General features: G+C 37.8%; 1 protein-coding gene across 1 annotated transcript; it reads left to right on the top strand.

The window, feature by feature from the left end:
• Positions 1-20,314, top strand: LOC128967242 (cytochrome P450 27C1). Its single transcript, XM_054381288.1, has 9 exons — positions 1-339; positions 5,024-5,214; positions 6,794-6,993; positions 9,477-9,686; positions 11,418-11,581; positions 14,957-15,123; positions 15,908-15,986; positions 17,099-17,302; positions 20,198-20,314. The coding sequence occupies exons 1-9, from the start codon at positions 1-3 to the stop codon at positions 20,312-20,314; spliced, it is 1,671 nt and encodes a 556-aa protein (XP_054237263.1).
• The last annotated feature ends 2,706 nt before the right edge of the window (positions 20,315-23,020 follow it).

A 23,020-nucleotide genomic window follows, 5' to 3' on the forward strand; every position in this document is an offset into this window, starting at 1 on the left:
ATGTCTTTCTTCACGAGGGTTTTGACAAAGAAGTACAAGCGAACGCTTGAATCTGAGAGAACTTACTTTTACCACGCGATTTTTGTCAGCAGGTTTCACCAGCTGCCCAAACTTGCCAGCAGCCAGTCCCTGGAGGTGCAGAATAACTCGCCAGCAGCGGCAAAGAACAAAGGCGAGGAGATGGTGGCACATCCCCGGCACTCAGGGGAGCTGCTGAAGCCCACCCCGCACCAGTTTGGCAGGGTGAAGAGCCTGCAAGAAATGCCTGGACCCAACACCCTCTACAACCTCTACGAGTTCTTCTGGAAGGACGGCTTCGGCCGCATTCATGAAATCCAGGTACAGCTTACTCGGCTATTTAATGTTTTGTTCAGGTCGGGATTGCTCAGATCTTTCCTTTCCTCCCCTCAAAACGCTGCTTAACCACCGGGCTACCAGCACCGCAGCCGGTCATTGCCGCCTTCCCCCTGTCGGGAAGGAGCCGGGACTCAGAGGATACATTCCCCCCCCGGCCATTCAATCTCCGGCTCCCGTGGCTCTTGGAGGGTTTTAGCACTTTTGTTTCGAGTAGGAGTCTAGGTGGCTTGCGAGCCGTGCCAGCACCCTGTCCCCGTGCTCCCCCCGTGGCCCGAACGTGGGGCGGCCGCGCCGGCACTCCTGGTCTTTGAGCTCTGTTCATCTCTACGCGTTTCGAACTTTCGGGTAGGTGCCTTAGGCGACCAAATGAAATAAAATTTTTAAAATCTCATATTTTGGAGCAGGGCTTTTCCACAGACGCAGAGGACTTGGTTTTGGTGGGCGGAGCTGGAAAACGTGGTCTTTCCTCGGCGGCTCTTGGGACCGCAGCACCTACGCTGACGGTGAGGCCGTGCCAGCACTCCGGACTGTGTCCACCCGGGACCGCCGCAGTCATGCCGCGGCTGAGGCGCCGGGCGGTGTGCGGGTCATCTCGCCGCTTTCCTGCCTTCTGCGTTCCTCTGCTATAGCCAGATACCATTTTGTGTTTCCAGCTCTCACTTCCACCCTGGCCTCCCCTTACATAAATACACTTTGCATATATAGGTCCCCTGAGAGGGCGGTAGATGCGCCTGGCCCAGCTGCCGTCAGCGCTGGCCGGCCCTCGGCTGCCGCCCCTCTCCCCTCAGCTGGAGGCGGGCGGTTTGAAACTTTCCCGGGGGGGGGTGGGGCGGAACAGGGATGCAGCGGCGGCGGATGGAGCTGCCTGGACTGAGCTGTGCCGCCCCCTCACTTGGAGGCTCCATTGGTGGACAGTGCGGGGGAGGGGAAGAGAGTGGCGGGAAGCGGGGTTTGATGGCGGCAGGAGGGTGAGAGAAGGGAGGGTGAAGAGCAGCTCCTGTCTGTCACCTGGCATGTAGCGGCTCTGGAGTACGCGGTAGGATGGGAGATGATAAACCTGTGAGGGGCTTGAGAACTGGCCTGTGGTGGTCCACAGGCGGCGGACAGTCCCCTTCCTCAGTCATGCCTGGCGAGGGTCGGTGAAGAATGGTTATCTGTGCTTGGGACAGCAGGAGATGGGTGAACACTCGGACATGTGCCATCCTCTGCGAAACATTTCTGGGATGTCGGCCTGGGCAGCCCCTTTGCCATAAGGCTGGCTCTATCTAACAAGTAGTTTTTGGTTGCTTGGCCAAACATGTGGGTTTCATTCCTAAAAAGTCACAGTGCATCTCCTGGGGCCCTTTCCCCATGTAGTCCAAGTGATTTTCTAAAGTGAGCACTTGTTTTTGCAGGAGTAAAGCAGTGGTTTTCACCCTTTCATAGTTGTGGATCCATAATGCTTTCCATTAGCGGTACAGATCTTGGGATTACATCAAATGCACCATTTAATTATTTTGCTTTTCTTAGTGACCTTTCTCAGGTTGCTAGGAAGAGCTTGGCAAACAACCCCAAGAGGTTCACTGCCTGAAAATAACTGAAATAAAACCAAAACCAAAACCAAACCAAACCAAAACACAAACAAACAAACAAACAAAAACCACAACAGAGAGGGAAGTAAAAACAAAAGGGAAACTAAAAATAACAGGACAGAATTTTAACTAGTCTGAGCATCAAAACTTGAAAGTTAGGATTTACAAAGCTCCTAAAAACACCAGCCAGGCAGGAAACATGGGGAAAATATATCACATAAGTTGCTTGGGTTTATCTGGCTTTGTTGTATTTACCATTTAGATTTCTAAAAATAAATATTATCCTCCTCAGTGTGTGCTGTTTGGTGGCAGCCAAACTGGATTGCTAACAATGAATTACTCCGCTTAACTGCTTGCTAACAGACACATGAAGATGAAACTTCATGACAGCTAAAGCTTTTTGTTACATAGTATGTCTTTTTTTCCCCCCCCAGCACTCTATGGTAGTGTATAGAATTTGCAAGGTATTCACCATCGTCTCATAACACTACAAAAAAACCCTTCCATTGAATTCAAGCTCTTTCTCTGTCAAAGCAGTGAAAACGATTCAAAATATCAAAAAGACTGTAAGACTATAGTGTGTTCTTTTCACTTTCAGTAACTGATACACAAATTTTCTTCTTTAATGAATGTTATTCATAGAAAGAAAAGCGAGAGGAAGGGTAAGGAGGAGTTTTAATATGATACTATTTTTAATCCTGTTTAGAGTCTCTAAAGTCATTTTTCAAGTCATGGATGCCCTATGTGCATATATGCTGGATGCAAATAGGCATTACCCGGATTAATAACAGTCTGTTAAATTTAACAATACAGTGAACATCAGGAATTGATTAATCTGAAACCCTTGGGTAACCAGCACAGCTACTTAAATGATGTCCTTTGGTGCACACAAATATTTGTATGCTATATGCAGAAGGGGTGGGGAAGCTGAGGGCTTTTCACAAAGGAGGTTCTGTTTTCAGTAACATGATTCCAGTTAGTCCTGGCCAAAGCAGTGATGCCTACAGCAATTATAACAAAAACTAAGTAATTTGATGGGGTTAGATCTCTTTTGTCTCATCACTACTCTGCAAGTATAAAAAAAGGTGAAGGGGGAAGGTTTGTATGCTGGCAGTTTGAATTTATGATGTGTGAAAGAATGTCTGATGTGAGAGTGGTATGTGAGACGTTAAAGTGTAATATTTTCAAGATTTGGAACAGGGGAAAGAAAACCTATGTTGTGATAGACAATATAGAAGACAGATTCTGGGCATTTCTTTAAACATGAAGTTGATACACTGAACATCATTCTGTTGAAAGCAAGAGATGTTCAAATACCTTGTCCTTGTCTGTTTCTGATTGAAAACAAACATTTATCTGTTTGTATGGCTTGACACTTGATTTATTTGCTCTTGAAGTTTTTCCTTCCACATAAACCTAACCATCAGTGGAAAAAACAAGCTGTCCCATAAATAGCAAAATTTGCTGAACCTGTTTTTCTGTGACTGGTGACTTGTACCCCCTCACTCCACTGCCTTCTCCTTATCTCCCAACTCATGCTTTCCTTGAAAGACTCATGCTTTCAGTTCTCTCCAAGTACAATTTCAATATCCCTAAAATATCTTCAAGGCATAAGATACACTGGGTTTTGTGAGTGCTTATATGTTGGCATGTCTGTGGTGTATAGTTGGCAGCAGACCAAGCAGAAACAGTAATGTTTGAGTTCTTGCTGTAGTGTGTCTGTCTTATTTCAATACAGATGCTGATTTTTGAAAATGGTAAGAATATAGTTGTAGGAGACCTTTAACTCTCTGTTAAACTTGACTGAAATTAGCCATTTTGTTCCAGAAGTATTTAAGAGGAGACTGGCAGAGACCACAATTGCACAACTCTTGTTTTATTTGGAAACTAGGCAAAAAGGGTTACAGTTTTTATAAGCTCTTGGTACCATATGCTGAAGAGTGATTCATGTCTTAAACTTATTGTTGGCAATTAAACAATTCAGCTCTGTAACCAAGACTGATTTAAAAATATTTCTCATGAGTTAATCTTGGGTCAACTCTAGACTTTCCCTAGTGCAGACAAATCAAACATCTTTAATTTGTAATCAACACAAATCTGCAGGCAGATATCTTTAGATTAGATGCAGATAATGCATCAAAGTTAGCTTTTCATCAGTTTTTCTTGTTACTTGAACCTGCAAAGTTTAAAGTTTCCTTAAATCTAAATTCCTAATAATATCTCTTTAACAACTTCTTTGCAGTTTTGTTTTTTTTTTCCCCTGAAAATGATGATGTACTTCTACTCCAAGTAAATTTTTGGGAGCTGGGTGTTTCATTTAATGACCTTGTCAGAATGAAATTTGTTTGAAATAATGAGATTTCATGAGACAGGGATAGGGCAATCTTACTTAAAACCTTTTTTTTTTTTTTAATACATAATTTGATGTTTTCCAGTCCTCTTTCATAATTGCCTGTTACTTGCCTCCAGCTTGAATCATATAACTTGTGGATCAGCCACTAAATAAACCTCCCTGCAGGCATAAGACCTCAGCTTTTCCTTCCTTTTGTGGAATTAACATGTATGCTTGTAAAGCTCATTGCTAATGAAGCTGTCCCAAAGAGCGTTTTTGCACTAGGCTGCTGTGCTGTCATCAACCTTAGTTAGGTGTGAGAAATTTCTAAGTAATTTTTTGTGAAGAATAAAATGACAGTAAATCTTAATTTACAATAGACAATAAATTATTATATCTTTGTGTTATACTGTCAATTTCACCCTCTTTACCTCCATGCTTACATTTTCCCAGACATTCCTTCTAAGGGATCTGATATTTGATCTGAAGGGATGTTTTTTTTAAGTGCCCCAAGTCCTTTTATCTCCTCAGTATTTGGTTTCACTCAAACTTTGCGCTTTAGACCTTTTCAGTCAGAGGCCCTGAGCAGTGTGACCTCTCTTTTTCCCTTGTGAATTTGTCACACTAATACTTTGACTGGAAGGCTGGAGATCAAGTTCTAGATGTGATGTATTGGTTCACTGTATGACAAATTGTCAATTTCCTTTTGTGATGTTTTTCCTTATACGTTACTTTCTGTTTCTCTTTGTTGGTGGTACTGTAGCAAAAACACACTCAGGAATATGGAAAGATCTTCAAGTCTCACTTTGGTCCCCAGTTTGTTGTATCCATTGCAGATCGAGATATGGTTGCTCAAGTCCTCCGAGCAGAAGGTAGAGCACCACAAAGAGCTAACATGGAATCCTGGCAGGAATACAGAGACTTAAGAGGGAGAGCCACAGGCCTTATTTCTGCGTGAGTGTTGTTACTCCTTCATTGTTTTCTTGAAAAAGTTTAGAGATTTTTCTGAATGAATGTACAGGTCATCTGGGAATTTAGGCTATTCTATGTGGGGAAATCTGTGTCTAGTTGAGAGAGGAGGGTAGGAATTTATGCTAAATTGTCTGTTCTTCTGTAAATTTTCAAAGGGATGCTAATAATGTGTAGTTTGAATGTGGAGTAAAATACCTTGAATAAAGGCATTCTTGGGGAATGTGTATTAACTGGAGCTGTCTGAGCTGACCGCTTACCTGGAAGCAGAAAAGGGCTTACTAACTCTGGCACAACACTGCACAAATGTGGTTTTATTGCTTCCGATAGAGACTGTTGCATCCAGTTGGCAGTGTGCTGTGTGGACTTGTCTCAGGTTGGCTTTAGCTTTACTGTTCACCAAAGTGCCCCCTCAGTAGACTGATGCAGAGAAGTCACTCTATGGAAAATCCACACTGTAACACATCCCTGTGAAGGCAGTTTTGCATGTGGCTGATTCTAGAAGAGTTCTGTCTTTAAAGCTTGCATAAACTGGCAGCGCATGTGGGTGTGGTTAACTGCCACTGGGAAGGACTCAGTCCCCACTGACATAGGATGTTTATTTGGAGGGAAACAAATTTCCTGAGTCATGGGCAGCCTGTTTCTTTCATGGTAGCAAAAAGCATTATGTATCGCACTACAGAGTCAAATCATAGGCTGAGATTCAGAGTCAAACTAACAGTTCCATGATACTTTGTGAAATGAGATCTTAAATCAAGAGATAGTCAGGAAATGTCTATTAAAGAGATTAAATTCTTTTGCTGGCCAGTAAGTTACTGTACTTTGCAGCAGCATTTCTCCAGGTGAAAGAGTTGAATGAGAAATACATAGCAATTGAAAATAAATGCATAAAAGACAATTGCCTCTTCTCCTAAGGAATGTAAAGACATCCCTGGAAGTACTGTTTCCAAGTACTCTGCTCATGTGAAGCATGCAGATTCTACAATTTGGATTAAGTACAAATATTTCAATACATAGATCAGCTAAAGGAGAATCTAGCTGTAAATTGTTTCTCTGTAGCTAGGTCTGCTGTCCTGTTGCTTTCTAGGTTTAGAATTAGGGTAACTGAATGTTATATATCCGTACTAGAATTTATGGTAATAGCTCAAGCTGTTGATTTCTCAGATTAGGATGTGATACCTTTCTTTGGCAATTAAGCACCAATTCTAGGTAAAAGCTATTTTGCAGATTATCCATTCAGATATTTATTATTTAAAATAGTTTTAATAAAATTTTTTGCTACTTTCATGTGTTAGCTGCTACTAGATACTAATATAGAGACACTTCAAATTAAGAACAGAGTGTACAAGTTCTGTCACTCAAAACAGAGACTGACTTACCCACATACATATATGTTGTAACATGAAATTTAATGAGGATGGTCAATAAACACAGAATAAAAGTATAGGAGCATAATAACAAGTACACATTATCATAATTTTCATGTCACCACTTGTGAAGATCTTATCAAGCTGATGATTGTTAAGGAAAATTGTGTGTGGACATTATTAATAATTTCTTCTAGGGAGGGGGAACAATGGTTGAAAATGAGAAGTGTACTGAGGCAAAAAATTCTGAAACCCAAAGATGTGGCTGTTTACTCTGAAGGAGTCAATGAAGTTGTCACAGACTTAATTAAAAGAATCCACACCCTCAGAAGTCAAGAGGATGATGGGGAAACAGTGACAAATGTTAACAATCTTTTCTTCAAGTATTCTATGGAAGGTAAGCACAGGATGTCTAACATCTATAAAGGAAATGGACCTAAAGCAGCGTGCTTATGGTCAGGCACTTTTGTCAAATGACTGTTGCCCAGTTGTGATTAATCTGAAAAGGGAAGCTTGATAGTCTGCATTCATGTGCCTTCCTGCTTAGTGCAGCAGGTATCAGTAGAATTCCTCTACTATGCAGCAGAGTCTGAAGGGATGAGACCTTGTATTAAGGGACAATTCCCATGCAAGTGCTGGTATATAGGTGAAATGTAGAATCCAGACCCTAAGTCATTTCAGTACTCCATATTTCTGTATTAATTTCTCAAGAATAAGAGTGTTGACCTTCTAACAGAGTGAATTCTATAGCATGCTGCCCAAATTCCAGGTGGGCAGTCACTGTGCAATGTATCTGAATTCTGTTTGTGACTTGAAGTTGGAAAAGATTTTGCTGTCCTCTGACTCCACATGCCAAGTGTGGGATGGTTATGCTTGCTTTAAAAATCATCTGCCCCTGGCTACCACTAGTGAGGGAATGCTAAACGAAACCCCAGCCTAAGCTAGAATGGAATTTCCTGTGTTCTTATAGAAATTTCATGATGATTCATATTTCATGCATTCCTTTGCATACAACCTGATCTTGTTATATGTAATGACTTTGAAAAGCATTGGTACTCTTTGCTGACAGGCAGAGGAATAGTTTGGGATTTGCAAGAACTTCCACATTGATCATCTATGATGATGCTGTATCACATTGCTGATTGCCTATTTGGTAAACTAACCTAAGTCTTTGCTACATTAATTGTGCCTAAAAATGGCATTATACTAAGAGTTACCTTTTAGTTACGTTAAGACTTTTATGGAGTTTTAAAGTCTGAGCTTACAAATTCACTTTAACTGATGGGTCAGTTTAAATTCTTCACATTCTTTTAGCTTTTCATTTATAACATGTGCCTGGCACACACTTATTTCCTCTATGAATTGCGGTTTTAATTAACTTACTGTCAACAGTTCAGGGAACCAATGTGTAAGATGTTTTTGAAAGGACCATGTAAAGAATGCATAAAAAACTATCAGTTGCTGAAAGAGGCACAAGAGAAATAGAAGGCACAGAAAAATATCTTCCCAGGGAAGAAAATGGGGAAACAAGAATGAGTTGAAAGTAGCCAGAATTTAGAAATTTTTTTTTGTCAATGAAGTAGAAATACAAAGCAAATGAGAGAAAAAATATCTATCTATATATACTTGAGAATTTATAGAGAGTTTGATGGAGGCCAAGCTCAAGGTTAAACATAATTGTCTGGTGTACTTGTTTTTAATAGGAAAAAATGAGAATAAAGAGACTAGAGTGTTAGGAGACTGGTTGCTTAACAGTAATTCTAGTATTTCCTGGAAAGATGTGGACAAAGTATTAACTTACAAATTTAAAAGCACTTTTTTGTGTTGTTGTTGTTTTTGTTAAGAAACATTTGATTTGATGCAGATGGCTTTGAGAAATTATCTAAATGCCTTTTTAAGTTACCTAATTTCCCCACTGGATTTTAGAAAAATAATTAAATGAGATTATTTTGATAATAGGAATGAGTTTTATACTGTATTGTGTGATATTTTTTGCAGGTTAGGAAGAAAAATTACTAGAAACCTGTGTTCAGGAACTAATTAAAAATTGTTTGCTGTCAAACTGAGAGAACATTTTGGCTAACTCCAGTAGGGCAGTTTCTGGCTGAGTTCTATGTTTATAAATACTGAGCTGAGAGATTGCAAAGACACTAATGGATGGGTAAGAATTAAGTTGATAAATGGAAGAATTGCTCCAAAGCTGAGAAGAGTTTAATAAAATTATGTAAAGTAGTGTTCTTTGGGGAGGAAAAGGTATTTCTAGTAGGGATCACTGCAATATTGCAGAAAAACACCTAAGGAAATTGTAGCAAATCAGGAATAAGAGAGGAGTCAATATTGTCACTTGCGACAGTGTCACACACTGTTTTTCAGGACCACATGGAGTATATTGTGTGCATAAAATCATTGTCTAGATAGAGTGCAAGCTCTATACTCATTTATGCATGCTCATGATTCATTTACATCCTATGATGAAGAAAGACACAGCCACTGCTAGAAACCCTGCCTTATCACCAGTTCTCAGAAATGCCTTTGGACTTGGATGTCCCTGCGTGCACAGAGGCCAGCATGGCAGGCTCAGGATTTGTGGTGCAAAGCCAAACACAGCAGCCATGCTGGAGGGCTGCTCTCCTTCAGATGGAGTTCCTGGCTACCTTCTCATGCTGAGCATTATTGACATTGTAACCTGTCTCACTATAATATTTAGCTGGGAGTTTTTTTTGCTGTATTTTTAATACCTATTTTATCTGCTCCTAACTGCAGTAATGATAACTAAGTGTTTTTGGAAGGTAGTTCCCTTATGCTAGCATTTCAATTCCTTTATTTAGTAAGCTGTATATATGCCTGTGTATAGCAAATTCTTTGATTTTGTATGTGCAGGTATTGCAACTATTCTGTATGAATGCCGGTTGGGCTGCCTGGAAAACAACGTCCCACAACAGACCATTGAATACATTGAGGCTCTGGAGCTGATGTTTAGTATGTTTAAGACCACTATGTATGCAGGTGCTATTCCCAAATGGCTTCGTCCACTTATTCCAAAACCTTGGAGAGAGTTCTGCAGATCCTGGGATGGACTCTTCAAATTTAGTAAGATTTAGTCAGTAGAAAATCTAATCTGCCCTTCTGCAGGGTCTGTGTGTGTGTTTGAACAGGACATGCTACGTTTCTCTCCCAAAATCATAAGAAGATATTGGGGCAGAAGAAAGCTTCATACTAAACACAGACTGGCCAAGAGAACTATTAAAAAATATACTTTATTGAAAAATAATTTTACCAGTACATTCTAAATGTTCCCTGATTTTTTACTGCTGTTTTGCTATTTGTCTTTGTCTGTCTCTGCACCTGGTCCTCACTCCAGATCCGAGCTCTTTGCCAAGGTTTTATCTTAACTTGCTCAGATTTTAATGAGGTAGTTTCTTTGAATTCAGCAAGTGTTCAGTTAGGCACTCTGACTGAAGTTTTCAGTTCAGTTACCACTAAAACTGACTAGAAAGTTAAGAAGTTTTACTCTAGCAATTAATTAAACTCTTCATGAAGTCTATATATACACATAGGAGCATGGCAGTTAGCTCAGAATTACGCTGCTGTACTACAATATGGGATTTGTAAATAAAGCATTCCAGGCTACTTTATGAATCAGCTTTCACGTAAGAAAGAAGGAGCTGTCTTTGCTCTCTCTCTCTCTTTCTATCATCTCTATCTCATCTCTCTCTCTCTCACCTGTCTATTCTGGAGTGTTCAAATTCCCTAAACCCCCTTTCCCTCTCTAATGTTAGAAAGCTGCATGCATTTTAAAATTCATTTTATTAGCAATGTTTGGCTAAGTAGGTCTATGTATGTCTTCTTGAGGGTATATTCTTCAATTTCTTAACTATTAATATGTCTAATAAATATGTTTTGATCTCTATTGCCTATTGTAGGCATTAGGGAATCCATTTAATGCTGATATGGGTATGTTTTCTTTGAAATATACTTTTTTACGCTGCCACTTTAAATTATTTTCCGTAACAAGGTACTCTTGTATCCTTTTTTGGGTTAAAAAAAGCAACAGACTTCATCCTAAGAGCTGAAAGACTCTTCTTGAGGAATTTGTTCCGTTTGAAGCTTGTGATGTTGTTTCTTTATTTAATCCTTTTGTGGAAAAGGAATTAACAGTAAAAATCACTGTATGTGATGTGTGTATTTGTGTAGGTTTCATAAAGGAACATGTTGATTCAAGTTCACTTTTTTATAAGCTCATTCTGCAAGGCATTAACTCTCTGAGGAGCTTTCCTCTTTTAAGAGCCCTTGTTTCACTGAGGATGCTGTCTGTAGTCAGTAAAAGGGACTGTGGCTGATATTACTCAAAATGTCATTCACTGAAGTTTACAGGTTTATTTATTACTTGATGCTCCTCTTTGTCTTCAGTGTAATTCAGTTCTGTGGCTTCAGACTTTCTGGTTGCTGCTAAGGCTTATAGCAGCCTCAGTGTGCTGAGTTGTGGCACACTCTGCAGAGTTTGCCACTGCTTGCAGAGTCATCAAAAAACAAGCCAGGTGGGCATAAAAATTTGACCTTGTGCTCCCTTTGCTCCCTCCCAAACCGTAGTGCTGTGTGTCCTTTCTTTGTGCTCAGCATTCTCAGCTCAGTTTATCATTACCATGAGTACCCAAGGACCTCCACTACCACTCTCTTTTCTTTTCCCTGAGAAAAAAGTAGATTTAATGCTATTATTTTTATTTTGACTGTGTAGTGTAGCATCAGGGAGATATGTCATTACTGAATGGAAGCAGAAGAAAACTAAAAATGAAGGCTGACCTATTTTTCTGAATTCCAAAGGTCAAATCCATGTTGACAACAAACTGAAGACTATTCAGTCTCAGCTGGACCAAGGAGAAGTGGTGAATGGTGGGCTACTTACACACCTCCTAGTGAGTAAGGAACTTACTTTGGAAGAGATCTATGCCAATATGACTGAAATGCTTCTGGCAGGAGTGGACACAGTAAGCTTGTTATCACTTTTCTTGTGCACTGTTGGTTTTGTAAACCAGTACCATTCACAGATACCTTCAGGGGGTTATGTTGTTTGTAAGGACATAATTTCTGACACATCTAAGTCGTGATATCTTTAAAGCAATAGAAAACACAGTGCTGTGTACTCTTTCTACTGGAATTAAGTCAGTGTTCTCTTCTAGCTGTGAGTTATAGGAACCCATCATTTGAAGTGTATTCCAAAGTTCATTAAACAGATAGAAGAGCAATTGCCTTTACATTCAGCAAGAATTTCACATATTTTCTTCCACTAGTTTGAATATCACATTGGCATTTGTGCTTCTTTAGGTAGACCACAATAGGAAAGGCTACTGAAAGTGAGTGTGAAACAAGTTCATCATATGTAGAATTTGGTAAAGGATTTTCATGCATGGCTAATTAAGTCAACCTGGACAAATAGTATGAACCAGATACTTGGTTTTTGCTGAAGTGCATTAGGAGAGGGCTGTTAGTCCCACTCATGTGGGTAAGGCATAAATTGACTCTGCCCACACCTGTCCTGGCAACATACTGCCAGTCTGAGGCACAGAGCTGTGGTAACAGAGTTCAGTATTAAAGAGGCTGTATACTAATGTATAGTGAATCACAGAGTCACAGAATATTAGGGGCTGGAAGGGACTTTGATAGATCATCTAGTCCAACCCCCCTGCAGAGCAGGATCACCTATACCAGATCATGCAGGAATGCATCAAGGTGGGTCTTGAATATCTCCAAGACCCACCTGGAGGTACACAACATGTTAACAATGTATTAACATCTCGTGAAGTGTTTCAAGTGGCCATCTTTCATTATCTTCTGATTTGTCATCTAGAGTATTTGAAGAAACATTAAGGTCATGTATATACCTTCCCCTCCTCTCATTATGATCGGTGTAGCTTGGTATTTACTGCAACAGGACAATCAGAAGAAAAAGAAAAGATTTAAATGTGTTATTGTGTTGTACATTCTGTGTATGTGGAGTTATTTAGAATTACAGTAATAGTGCTTATTGATAATAATTGAACTGAGAATTTTTTTTAATGTGAATTTGATAAAGAAGGTGCTATGTAAGACTTTATTTAATAGACCTAAAGTAGAAACAAACAAGCAAGCAAACAAGTAAAATAGCCTTAAGGAAACCTCTCTGGACAACTGCATTATTCTTTTTTTTTTTTTTTTTAAAGAGAATTTTAAGGTTTTTAAAGAAAAACAAACAAAACCCACAACAGTAATACTTTTGAATTCCAAATTAATAAAGCTTGTTTATGTGCTGAGGATTATTCCATTGGTTAAACATCCCAAGGGTTTATGAGTTTATAGGGCTTTTTTGGTGCTTGGTTCTTAAGTAAAGCAGTTATTCATTCCATTCATTTACTAATCTTTCAGTCCAATAATTTTCCATTTTTAGTGTGTGACAGAGTTTTCATTAAACTAGAAGGACAATGCTCAAGTTCATGCCAACGAGAGTTTCTCTTTCCGTTTGACCCAGCTTTCTCAGTTGGCAACAACCTCTTTGTGAGAGAAGGGTACTTCTGATTTCCAAGTACAAGACAGAAATTAAGGGAATCTTTTTTCCCCATACTGCTGTTGCTTCAGATCTCATTTTGTCATAGGAACTGAAAGAGGTTTAGAGGATTATAAAACCTTTCAACAAAATTGTAAAGCAGTTTTTTGCTACAAAGCATTTTGCTTGTTCCTGGAACAGTGCTAATTTTTAAGAGGTTATGAAGGAGCTGGGAACCTGGGAAGTCTGTGTGTATCAGAGAAGTTCTGTATACAGCTGGCACAATTGCCAGCCCCTCTAAGTTCTAAGAGGAGTAGAACAGCCTTGCATTTTAGCAAGGAACAACCACTCAATATTATAAGGAAAAAACCCAAATGGTTCTGAGAATGAGAGGTCTAGTATTGTACCCTAGTTTGAAGAAAGAATGTAAAAGGTCACTGTCATGATGAATTTGTATTCTAAATTGATCTTAAATGTAAGCTCCAAATAAGACATTTTCAGAAACTGGATTTTTTTATCCATGCATTTTTTTTAACCTTAAGCTTTGTTATGCTGAAGAGTGAGAAACTGAAAATAAAGCTGTTTCCTGCATAGAAAGTTAAACTTGTCTGGATTTGTTATACAAGTTGGAAAAAAACACCAACATGTAATTCAAGAAAATTAGAGTGGAAGTTAACGTTTCATTCTCTTAAACTCTGAAAGATACTAAGAATAGGGAACAGAATTGTCACTTTCTTCGCCATACTAACTCAGGAGCACTGAAAATACAGTCTTCATAATAAATTTTCTGTCTTCAGTGATGGTCGTGAGAGAAATAGGCTTAAGTAAGGCCATTTGCTTGACCTTAATGTCTTGGGTGTAGCTGATAGTAGAAGCAATACGTCTTGAGTTTGTCTAGTATTTGAACGGATTAGTTCCTGAAATCCAGGTAGCTTAAACACAGGGACTCACTGTTAAGTGAATGGTAAACATTGGATCACAAACAAAGGGCTGAAACACTCTGCTTAGTACAGACAGAGCAAGCTCATGCTCTCAGTGTGTGTCCTAAACCACAGATGTGTGTTGAAGTGCAATTTTTCCAGCTGAAGTAAAAGGATTGTATGATAGGTTCCTTAAATCAGCGTCTCCTGCTTTCTGTTCTGTATCTTCCTTTATACAAAATATTTTATACCTCTTTTCTGGAGCCTGGGTGGTTATTAGAATCATTAATTGAGAGAGGGTATATTGTTACCTCTGGGGGCCACTTTTAATTTATAAGCTGCTCTTTGAGCTTCATTCAGAAAGCTTTCTATAGGATGCTGACTTTCAGTCAAGAGGTAGAAAGTGCCAGTTGTGGTGTAGCATTGCTTATCAAAGGGTAAAGTATCTTAGCAGTGATAGTATCAGTTCTTTCCTCTGAGTTCTGTGATGAGGCTGCCATGTACGTGAAAGGGGTTGGTAGTATTCTGAGTAGTGTCCCCTTATCTTGTTTCCCCTGAAGTGTTTTTGTTGGGAAGAAAGGTGAAACACACACTGAAAACTAACAGTTAACTTAATCTACTTTCAGTATTATTTTAAATTATTTTGTGTTTGGTTTTCCTGTAACTTTTTATATTTCACTGTGAAAATATCAGCATTAATTGTTTTGATATGTGGGGGATTTTTAGATGGAAAAGGGATGAAGGAGGGGATGGTGAAGTCTGACAACATTGCATTGAATCCAGATGTGAATCATTGCCAGTCTGTTTTATAACTTTCAACATGCAAAACACATAGTTGAGAACGGGTTGTTTTTCTTGGCTTGAAATTATTTTTAATCTAATCTTGTTCGACTTGATGGTGATGGTTGTGGTTTCTTCCGCAGACTTCTTTCACTTTGTCCTGGGCAACATACTTGTTGGCAAAGCACCCTGAGGTTCAACAATGTGTTTATGAGGAAATAGTCAGTAAGCTGGGGAAAGAACAAGTTCCTGTTGCTCGTGATGTCCCCAAATTGCCTTTGATTAGAGCTGTGCTGAAAGAAACCTTGAGGTAAGTAGCAGGCAACTGCTATCATTAATTTAAAAACGTAATGCTTTGTAGTTGTAGTCGATTTTGAATCCATGCTGATATTCATATTTAGTTGTGTTACTGCTTTTTGCTGCCTCTGCTTTTATTTCTTGTAGTGGTATTGTGTCCAAGGATGCCTAGGCAATGAAATAGGAGAGATTATATAATGATTAAGATTTTTAAGCATGGTAGAAGTAGTATCACATAAGTAGGACATTTCGGTTAAGGTAGGTAATTGAAAGCTTGATTTTTGCCTTTCAAGTATTAGTCTGCCTCCTCCCCCACACTGGTACTTTGCAGTGCCACTGCAATAATTTTAAGCTTCTTGACTTAAACTGAAGGCATGTGACATGTGTGACATGCCTTTTTTATACATTTATACCAAACCTTCATAGTGAGGTGAGTCGGGTAAGAGGATTTTAGAGAAGGCATCAACAGGGCTGTTTCAGCTTCGAGCAGTGCTAACATGTCTCCAGCTTGATCAAATGCTTGCCTGTTTGTACATGTGTAAAGCAAGTAAATATACAGACCAAGTACCTCAACCTCCAGTTACTAGTAAGTGACTTTGCTCAAGTACTAATCACATTCTCACAGCTGGTTCAAGGCCTTTGAATCTCTGAGGCATTCTGTACTTTTGAAAACTCTTTTTGCTGTGAATTCATATTACATCCATATTGCATGTTTGTGAATGCAGATTGGAATCTTCTTTTTTTTTTAAGTTGTGTTAGTTATTACTGTTGAACTTCTCATAAATATTTGTTTCTAGATTATATCCAGTATTGCCAGGGAATGGAAGAGTGACCCAAAAAGACTTGGTTGTTGGAGGATACTTGATACCTAAAGGGGTAGGTTCTATTGCAGTCCTCTACAGATAACACAGTTTAGCTTTTGTATATGAAATGTGATCTGGAACAACAGATTGTATACAATTCACTAATCTGAAAAGATTTTGCCAAGGTAGAGCATTAAGAGGAAAACATTTCACTAGTGTTTGCTTATATGACAAAAATGGATTTTATAACAGACCTGTTGCTGTTGATTTTTTTTGGAATCGGGTTCTTACTTGCTTACTCGGGTCCTTCAGGGTGGAATCTATTAACAGAGTCTATTAACAACATCTCTGTGCCATGTTACAGTTTGATTTTAAAAAGCATTAATTTGATTATTCTTGCAGTTTTCTTCATCTTTGCCTATTAATTCCCTTTATATAAATAATTTAATTTTCTTTTTAAAGTTATGAATCTTTCCTTCACACAATTCAACAGTTACGCAGAGATCATGGTAGAACTCTATGGCTCTGTTTTAAATGACAGCATTTTTGTGTTAGAGCAACGTAGCTTTAAAGCAGTCAGTATTCTTATTTCTTAACATACGTATTTAAATACTATTCCACACACATTCCCTCTTCCCCTCACCTTCACTCTTTGCTTGTCTTTTTTCCCAAAGTGTTCTGTTTTGGTGTGCTGTTTTTTTTTTCCTTCCCATTCCCCAGTTTTTCCTTTCCCGTTGTCTTATATCTTTCTTCTTCCTTTCGAGTCTCCTCTTTGAGACAGTCCTCAATACTTATGACTTTTGTTCTGATCTCCTTCTCCACTGCATCTTCTCTAATATATCCATCAACATTTAAAATAATTGGAAGATTATTTTGTTTGACTAGTTGAGATAGGGAACCAATCTTCTAGCTATCCTTTCTTTTTCTTTTAGAATTTCTCAAAGATATTTAATTTAAAAGTCGTTTAGATGTGGTGCTTGGGCATAAGGTTTAAGGGTGGAATTTGTAGAGTAGGGTTATTGGTTGGACTTGGTGATCCTGAGGATCATTTCCAACCCGAATGTTTCTGTGATTCTGTGAATTTTTGTCATCTTTTAATGCAGAAATTACAGTAATTTCAAATTTTCAACATTTTTATTATGGATATTTGAAATAGTTAAATATAAATGTAATTTATTTCCTCAGACACAGCTGGCACTCTGTCATTATACTACTTCATACAGCGAAGAAAATTTTGCAATGGCAAATGAATTCCGACCTGAGCGCTGGCTGAGGAAAGATAATTTGGACAGAGTAGACAATTTTGGTTCCATCCCCTTTGGTTATGGCATTCGAAGTTGTATAGGAAAAAGAGTCGCAGAGCTGGAAATTCATCTTGCACTGATTCAGGTTAGAACTATGTGACAGCATTGCAAGAGGAAAAATATATTGGTATGATTCTTTTCTATGTATACCATTTCTGGATATCCTGCAGTGCTCAAAACTCTTGTTTTTGGAGTGTTGTCTGGCATACTCATCCTGCAAAAGCTTAAAAAAATTGAAAATAATCATGTTTGTAATGTAGTGTACTAGTTAAAGCCACATTGCAGAAGAAAAAAATCTTTACAAACAAAGTAAAGATAAAGGTAAGATTAAGGAAATACATGGACTTAGTACAAAAGGTTTTTGCAAGCAAATTGTGCTGATCTGCTGATCACAGTGTTATAATCAATAGCAGAATTTTTCTATGTTCTGTGGTGTTCTGGCCCTTCTTGCTCTTTTTTCTAACTTTATTATCATTTTATATATACATAATTTACAGGTATATAAGTAATTAGTACATATTGATAAATTTTGTTTTCTGTTGCTTCCTATCATAAAGAAAGCTTTCCCAACAGCTGATATTTACATCCTTTTAACTTAAAAGACACCCTTTAACTAAAATACTGAGATCAGATTGTGCAAAGTCACAGATTTGGAAACTATTTTAGCTACTTAACTGTAAAAATATTTAGACTTGTTACATGTTTTCAAAACAAAGCTTGATTGAATTTGCCTTAGAATTTCCTTAAACAAACACTTAGAGCAATCTCTGAACAATTACTATCAGCCTTTTGGAACTCAGAGTGAGATATAGCTGTCAGGGGGATGCCTAAAACAAACATACTTGCATCCTTCCAAAAAGGAGGATCAAGAAAATAATGACGAGCCTGCTTTTGTTTTCTGGAAAGAAACTAGAATAAAATAGCAGACATCCTTTTTACAAGCATCAAGGTGATATTTAAGTGATTCAAAAATAGAAACATGCGAAGCATGGAGCTGATCAAAGAGAAATTATTTCAGAGTAGTCTCATTACTTTTTTAGACTTGATCACTTACCTAATGTGATTTAAAATAAATCATGTATTCTGACTTCAGGAAGTATTTTCACATCTCCTGTACATTATTCTCACAATTAATAAAATTTGATCCAGATGTAGGCACCTATAAAATGTGAAATGGTTGAAAAAAAGAAATAGCTGGAGGCAACAGCTGTCAAATAGTTGCTGTGAAACTGGGAAAGCACTTAATTAAAACTCTGTAAGAATTTGATATTAAAATTCTGTGAGAATTTCTGCATTTGATTTAGGTTGGTATTTTTCATTAATACTGTAAATGGTGAATTAGAGACTAGTTTTAGGATTTGCACAGGGTACCAGGCTGACAGGAAATAAGTTAAAGAAACGGAGGACATGAATATAGAATTATGAAAGTTGGAGTAATGTTCCAGAATCCACACAAAATTGTTCTCTAAGGACAATTCCAAGTTACTCCTTTTGAGAAGTCAAATTCGTACAAATTGCTGATCACCTGGCTGGGCAGTTAGTGCCAAAGAACAGACTGGAGGGACATAGTCAAAAATTGGCCAACAATAATGATGTGAATTCTGACACAGTGGTGCTGTTCTTGGGTTTATTGACAGTATTAAGCATGTTGCATGTTAGAGAGAGGGACTAAATCACTCAGTTTTACAGACCCTGGTGAATTCTCAATTGGACAGTGATAACCAGCCCTGTGTGCTGCGTTTTAAGGATGACGTAGTCAAATTGCAGGAAATTCTAAAGACAGAGAGAAAAATGAGAGCTATAAAAAAGAGAAGAATGAGATAAAAAGCTGCTCAAACATCAAACATGGAAAAAGGTAGCTATGTATAGGAAAATAATTCTTACTTGGGGATGAATAAAAGAAGATTGATTATGGGAAAAAGTATTTGATATTTAATATTAGGAAAAGTTGAAGATATTGTGGTATTTGCTTCTTGAACTTTAAAAATAGATAGCTGAGGTATTCTATAGTCAGCTTCAAAATGGCTGAGATAAATCTCGTGAAGTTTGTTTTAGCTCATGATTTCTGTTGTTTACATACCAGCACCTAAAAGGTGACTACCAAGAAGATGGGGATGCCCTTTTTACAAGGAGTCACATGGAAAAGACAAGGGGTAATGGGTACAAGTTACGCCTGGGGAAATTCTGGTGGGACTCCAGAAAATGATTCTTCACCATGAGAACAGTTAGTGGAATAATCTCCCAAGGGAAGTAGTGGATTCCACTACGTTGGATAGTTTTAAGACTCAGATTTACAGGGTACTGGGCCAGCTCATTTAAACTATACTATTACCTAGAAGGGTTGGACCAGAAGATCCTTGAGGTCCTTCCCAACCTGGCATTTTGTGATTTTATGATTCTATGTTTGCAATTGATTCTGTTTCTTTAAGTGTACAGAAAAATAGAGGTTTAATATATAGATAACTTGTATGATTGAATCCTAGTGATTCTCTTTAGGAGTTCTAATAGTTGGTTCCTTGAATTGTGATTGTTTTACTTGGTGTACTGGATAGTTGCTGTCTTGTGTTTGTTTTGTTTCCTTCTGCACAGGAGAAGAAACGTGTGCGATGGGATTGGCACTCTTTATTGTTTTGTTTTATAATTGCACATATTGATTGATATTTAAGGAACTGAAATAAACACAGAGAGGAAGCTCACAAGGTTTCAGAGAGAACTCAGTTTCTTTGGTAGCTAAAACTGCTTAATCTAGTTGTGTGAAACTTCTCCAGACAACACTGTCTCAGGCCTCTCTCAGTCAGAGGAAGGTTTTTAACTTTAATCTTAACTTTGTAACAACTATTTTTTCTTTCCTGTGTGGGAATTGTAGCACTTAGACTCCCTGGACTTGGTAACAGCAATGTTACTTGTGACAGTCTGTTAGGTTCTCTTTTCCAGAGGTTAATCTTGATCTGTTTAATACCTGTCCTGTTTATTTTCACAGTTGCTTCAGAACTTTGAGATCAAAATCTCTCCCAAAACGGAACCAGTTCATGCCAAAACCCATGGACTTTTGACTCCTGGAGGATCCATCAATGTGAGATTTTCTGACAGAAAGTGAGACTCCAAAGTTTTGGAAGTACTTGTGTGATTTTCATGGGAACAGACTTGCATCTTATGGATGTTCAGCCGTGCTTGTTCCCTGGTTTGTAGGTATTTGGTGAAATGACAAAGTATGATGTTCTAGCAGTACATAAAAGAAATGACCTCTCCTATAACAAATACTTACACATATGAAAATATATCTTGAAAAAAATTCCTTCTTGTGCTGGGAATCTCCTTTTTTCTGTAAAGATTTCTGGCGACAACAACACGTGCATTGAAAAAACCCCAAAATGCAGTTCAGCTGTGTGGGTATCATTCAGTGGTTTTGCTTCACCACTTTGTCATTTGAGCCCATTTGAGAGCAAGAGAATTACTACATAATATGTGAAAATTAGCTACTTTGTGTTCTCCTGTTTCTTGTCCTCTAGTGTTCTTTAAAGGTTTCCACCTAACATTGAAATTATGAGAACACTTTTCTCTTGTCTGCAAAAAAAATTTGTGTATTAAATTAATACGGTAATAAGAAAAGACAGAAAAAAACCCCAATTTATGCCACTTTGTTTAGACTCAAAATACAGAACAATTACAAATATATTCAGACATAATTCTCATAAAATGTTTCTATGTAATTTTAAAAAATTTAAAAGCATTAAAAACAAAAATTGAAATGTCACATTGCAGTTAGAAACCCAGACACTTCTCATCAGCAAAGCAGAAGCTGAGTGGAGTAGCACAAGCCACTTTCACTGTTCTAGCTAATGTTATGCCAAAACCAAATGCAAATAATAAAAATGAACTAGCTGTTACATTTTTATCATTTAATCAAATTCTGCTCTTAACTGTCTTCACAGTTCTTCAACTGGAAACTTCCCATTGTAACATGCTGAACCCATAGGCAGGTGTACAGTTGCCTTCTGCAAGGTAGAAATGTGACTACTGAAGTATTTGGAGATACTTATTATCTAGTGTCTAATACAAAGAGTGGGCACCTCAAAGGGTTTTAATTTTAATTATTATGTTTCCTGTGACAGCTAACAGAAAAGTCTCTCTTGTATGATACTTTAGATAATTTTGGTGTTGCTGCACTAATTTTACATTCTCAGTTTTGAGAGAAACCTTGGGTCCATGTTATGCCTTGAATAACACTCAAACCTGTACATCCTCATATGAAATGAACTATGTAATTATGTATAGTTAACTGTTTACATGTCAGGCCCTGACTGTTTTTTGTGAGGTAGTTTGCATACTGATAATTGTAAACTTTTCAGCCACGTGCAGAGTTAGAAAAAAGTTGTGCAGCTTAGTTTTTAAAGTAATGACTTTTTTTTGCTCATCTAACTGTAAGTAGTCAAAGACAGGTTACAAATGAAATAACACACCTGAGTTTTACTGGCATACATGAAATTCTACATAGCTGCTACAGTCATGTTGTAGGATTTTGGTTACTTTCTGTAGTGCCTTTTCAAGGATTTGATGAAAGAAAACTGAGAAATCTCCTTTTATGGAACTTGTACATAAAATAATGACACTAAAAAATAATTATCTGAGTTGTGAGAAGGTTAAATGCTTACTGATGACTTCAAAATGTTAATCCTATATTGAGCATATATGTGTACTATAGGGAGAACAGGCAATCTGTGGACATTTTTTACTTGAATGATTTTGCTTTCTGATTGTTTTCCAGGGCTTCACATTATTTCCTTCTCTTTTCTTCTCCCTCCTTTTTGTATCCAATTGTCCACTTCATAAGTAGAATGAAAAGAGCTGTGTCTGCTGACTTCCCAAGGGAGATAATTTGTAAATGTCTGTTTAAAAAGTCTGAGGACTGAATATTTGACTCCATAACGTTGCCTGGTTTTGGGGACCTGGGGACCAAAGACCCCAAGTCTTGAATTCAAATTCAGATTGGGTATGGTGCCCTCCTTTTGCATTGTCAGAGCATAATTAGGAACAGCAACCATTGCTATCTTGTAGCACATTTGCTGCTTGGTATTGGTCCCTAAGTAATACATCACCGTAGAAGAGAGGAGGGGCATTCATAAATGCTATTTAAAGGATTTGAATCTTTTAATGAAAACACAAAGCCTGTGATTTGTTTTAATAGAGTACCTATTGATGTAAGGTGTCTTTTATACTTAATAAAATATTTATACATAATTTACAAGTCCTGGTTCTTATTTTAAGTGCTATTTATAATTGATTTTTTTTTAGCATCTTAAAGTTTTTAACTTGTTGGATATAACTGGAAGATTTAGTGCTACATAGGAAGTTACTAGTTCAGCTAGAAAAGGTGAGGATTCATACAGAATGTGTAATGACCTGGCTGAAGTTTAGATAATATCTTTTAAAGAGTACTGTCATTCTGGAGGAAAGTTACTGGCAAAGTTACCCAAAAAGTATCTTAGGACTGATTCTAATATAATATTTTTATTAATAATAATTGCTTGGTACATAGAAGGGTATTAATGATCTAAAGAGTGAAGGCATGAAATATAAAAAATAACCAACCGAATCTAGAAAATAACAGAGAATTTAATAACAAGACAGATGTATGTAGGAAGTAAGAAGAATTTATCTGAGGAGCTCACCAGTTGAAAATGAAATGTGCAGAGGAAGAGCTAGGTAATCACAGGTTACTAGAGATTGCAAATGCGTTGGGATAATGAAAAATACACCCTATAATGTATGAGGATGCATCTCTGACAGAGATTGTGGAAGAATA

This window comes from Indicator indicator, chromosome 5 (assembly GCF_027791375.1).
Source record: "Indicator indicator isolate 239-I01 chromosome 5, UM_Iind_1.1, whole genome shotgun sequence".
NCBI classification, from domain to species: domain Eukaryota; kingdom Metazoa; phylum Chordata; class Aves; order Piciformes; family Indicatoridae; genus Indicator; species Indicator indicator.

What these genes read in the sequence shown, in the direction of transcription:
- LOC128967242 (XM_054381288.1), top strand. Translation starts at nt 1, where the DNA reads ATGTCTTTCTTCACGAGGGTTTTGACAAAGAAGTACAAGCGAACGCTT. An exon ending in GGATGGACTCTTCAAATTTA is followed by an intron (nt 9,687 to 11,417) that starts GTAAGATTTAGT and finishes TGAATTCCAAAG; the next exon opens with GTCAAATCCATGTTGACAAC. An exon ending in GTGCTGAAAGAAACCTTGAG is followed by an intron (nt 15,124 to 15,907) that starts GTAAGTAGCAGG and finishes ATTTGTTTCTAG; the next exon opens with ATTATATCCAGTATTGCCAG.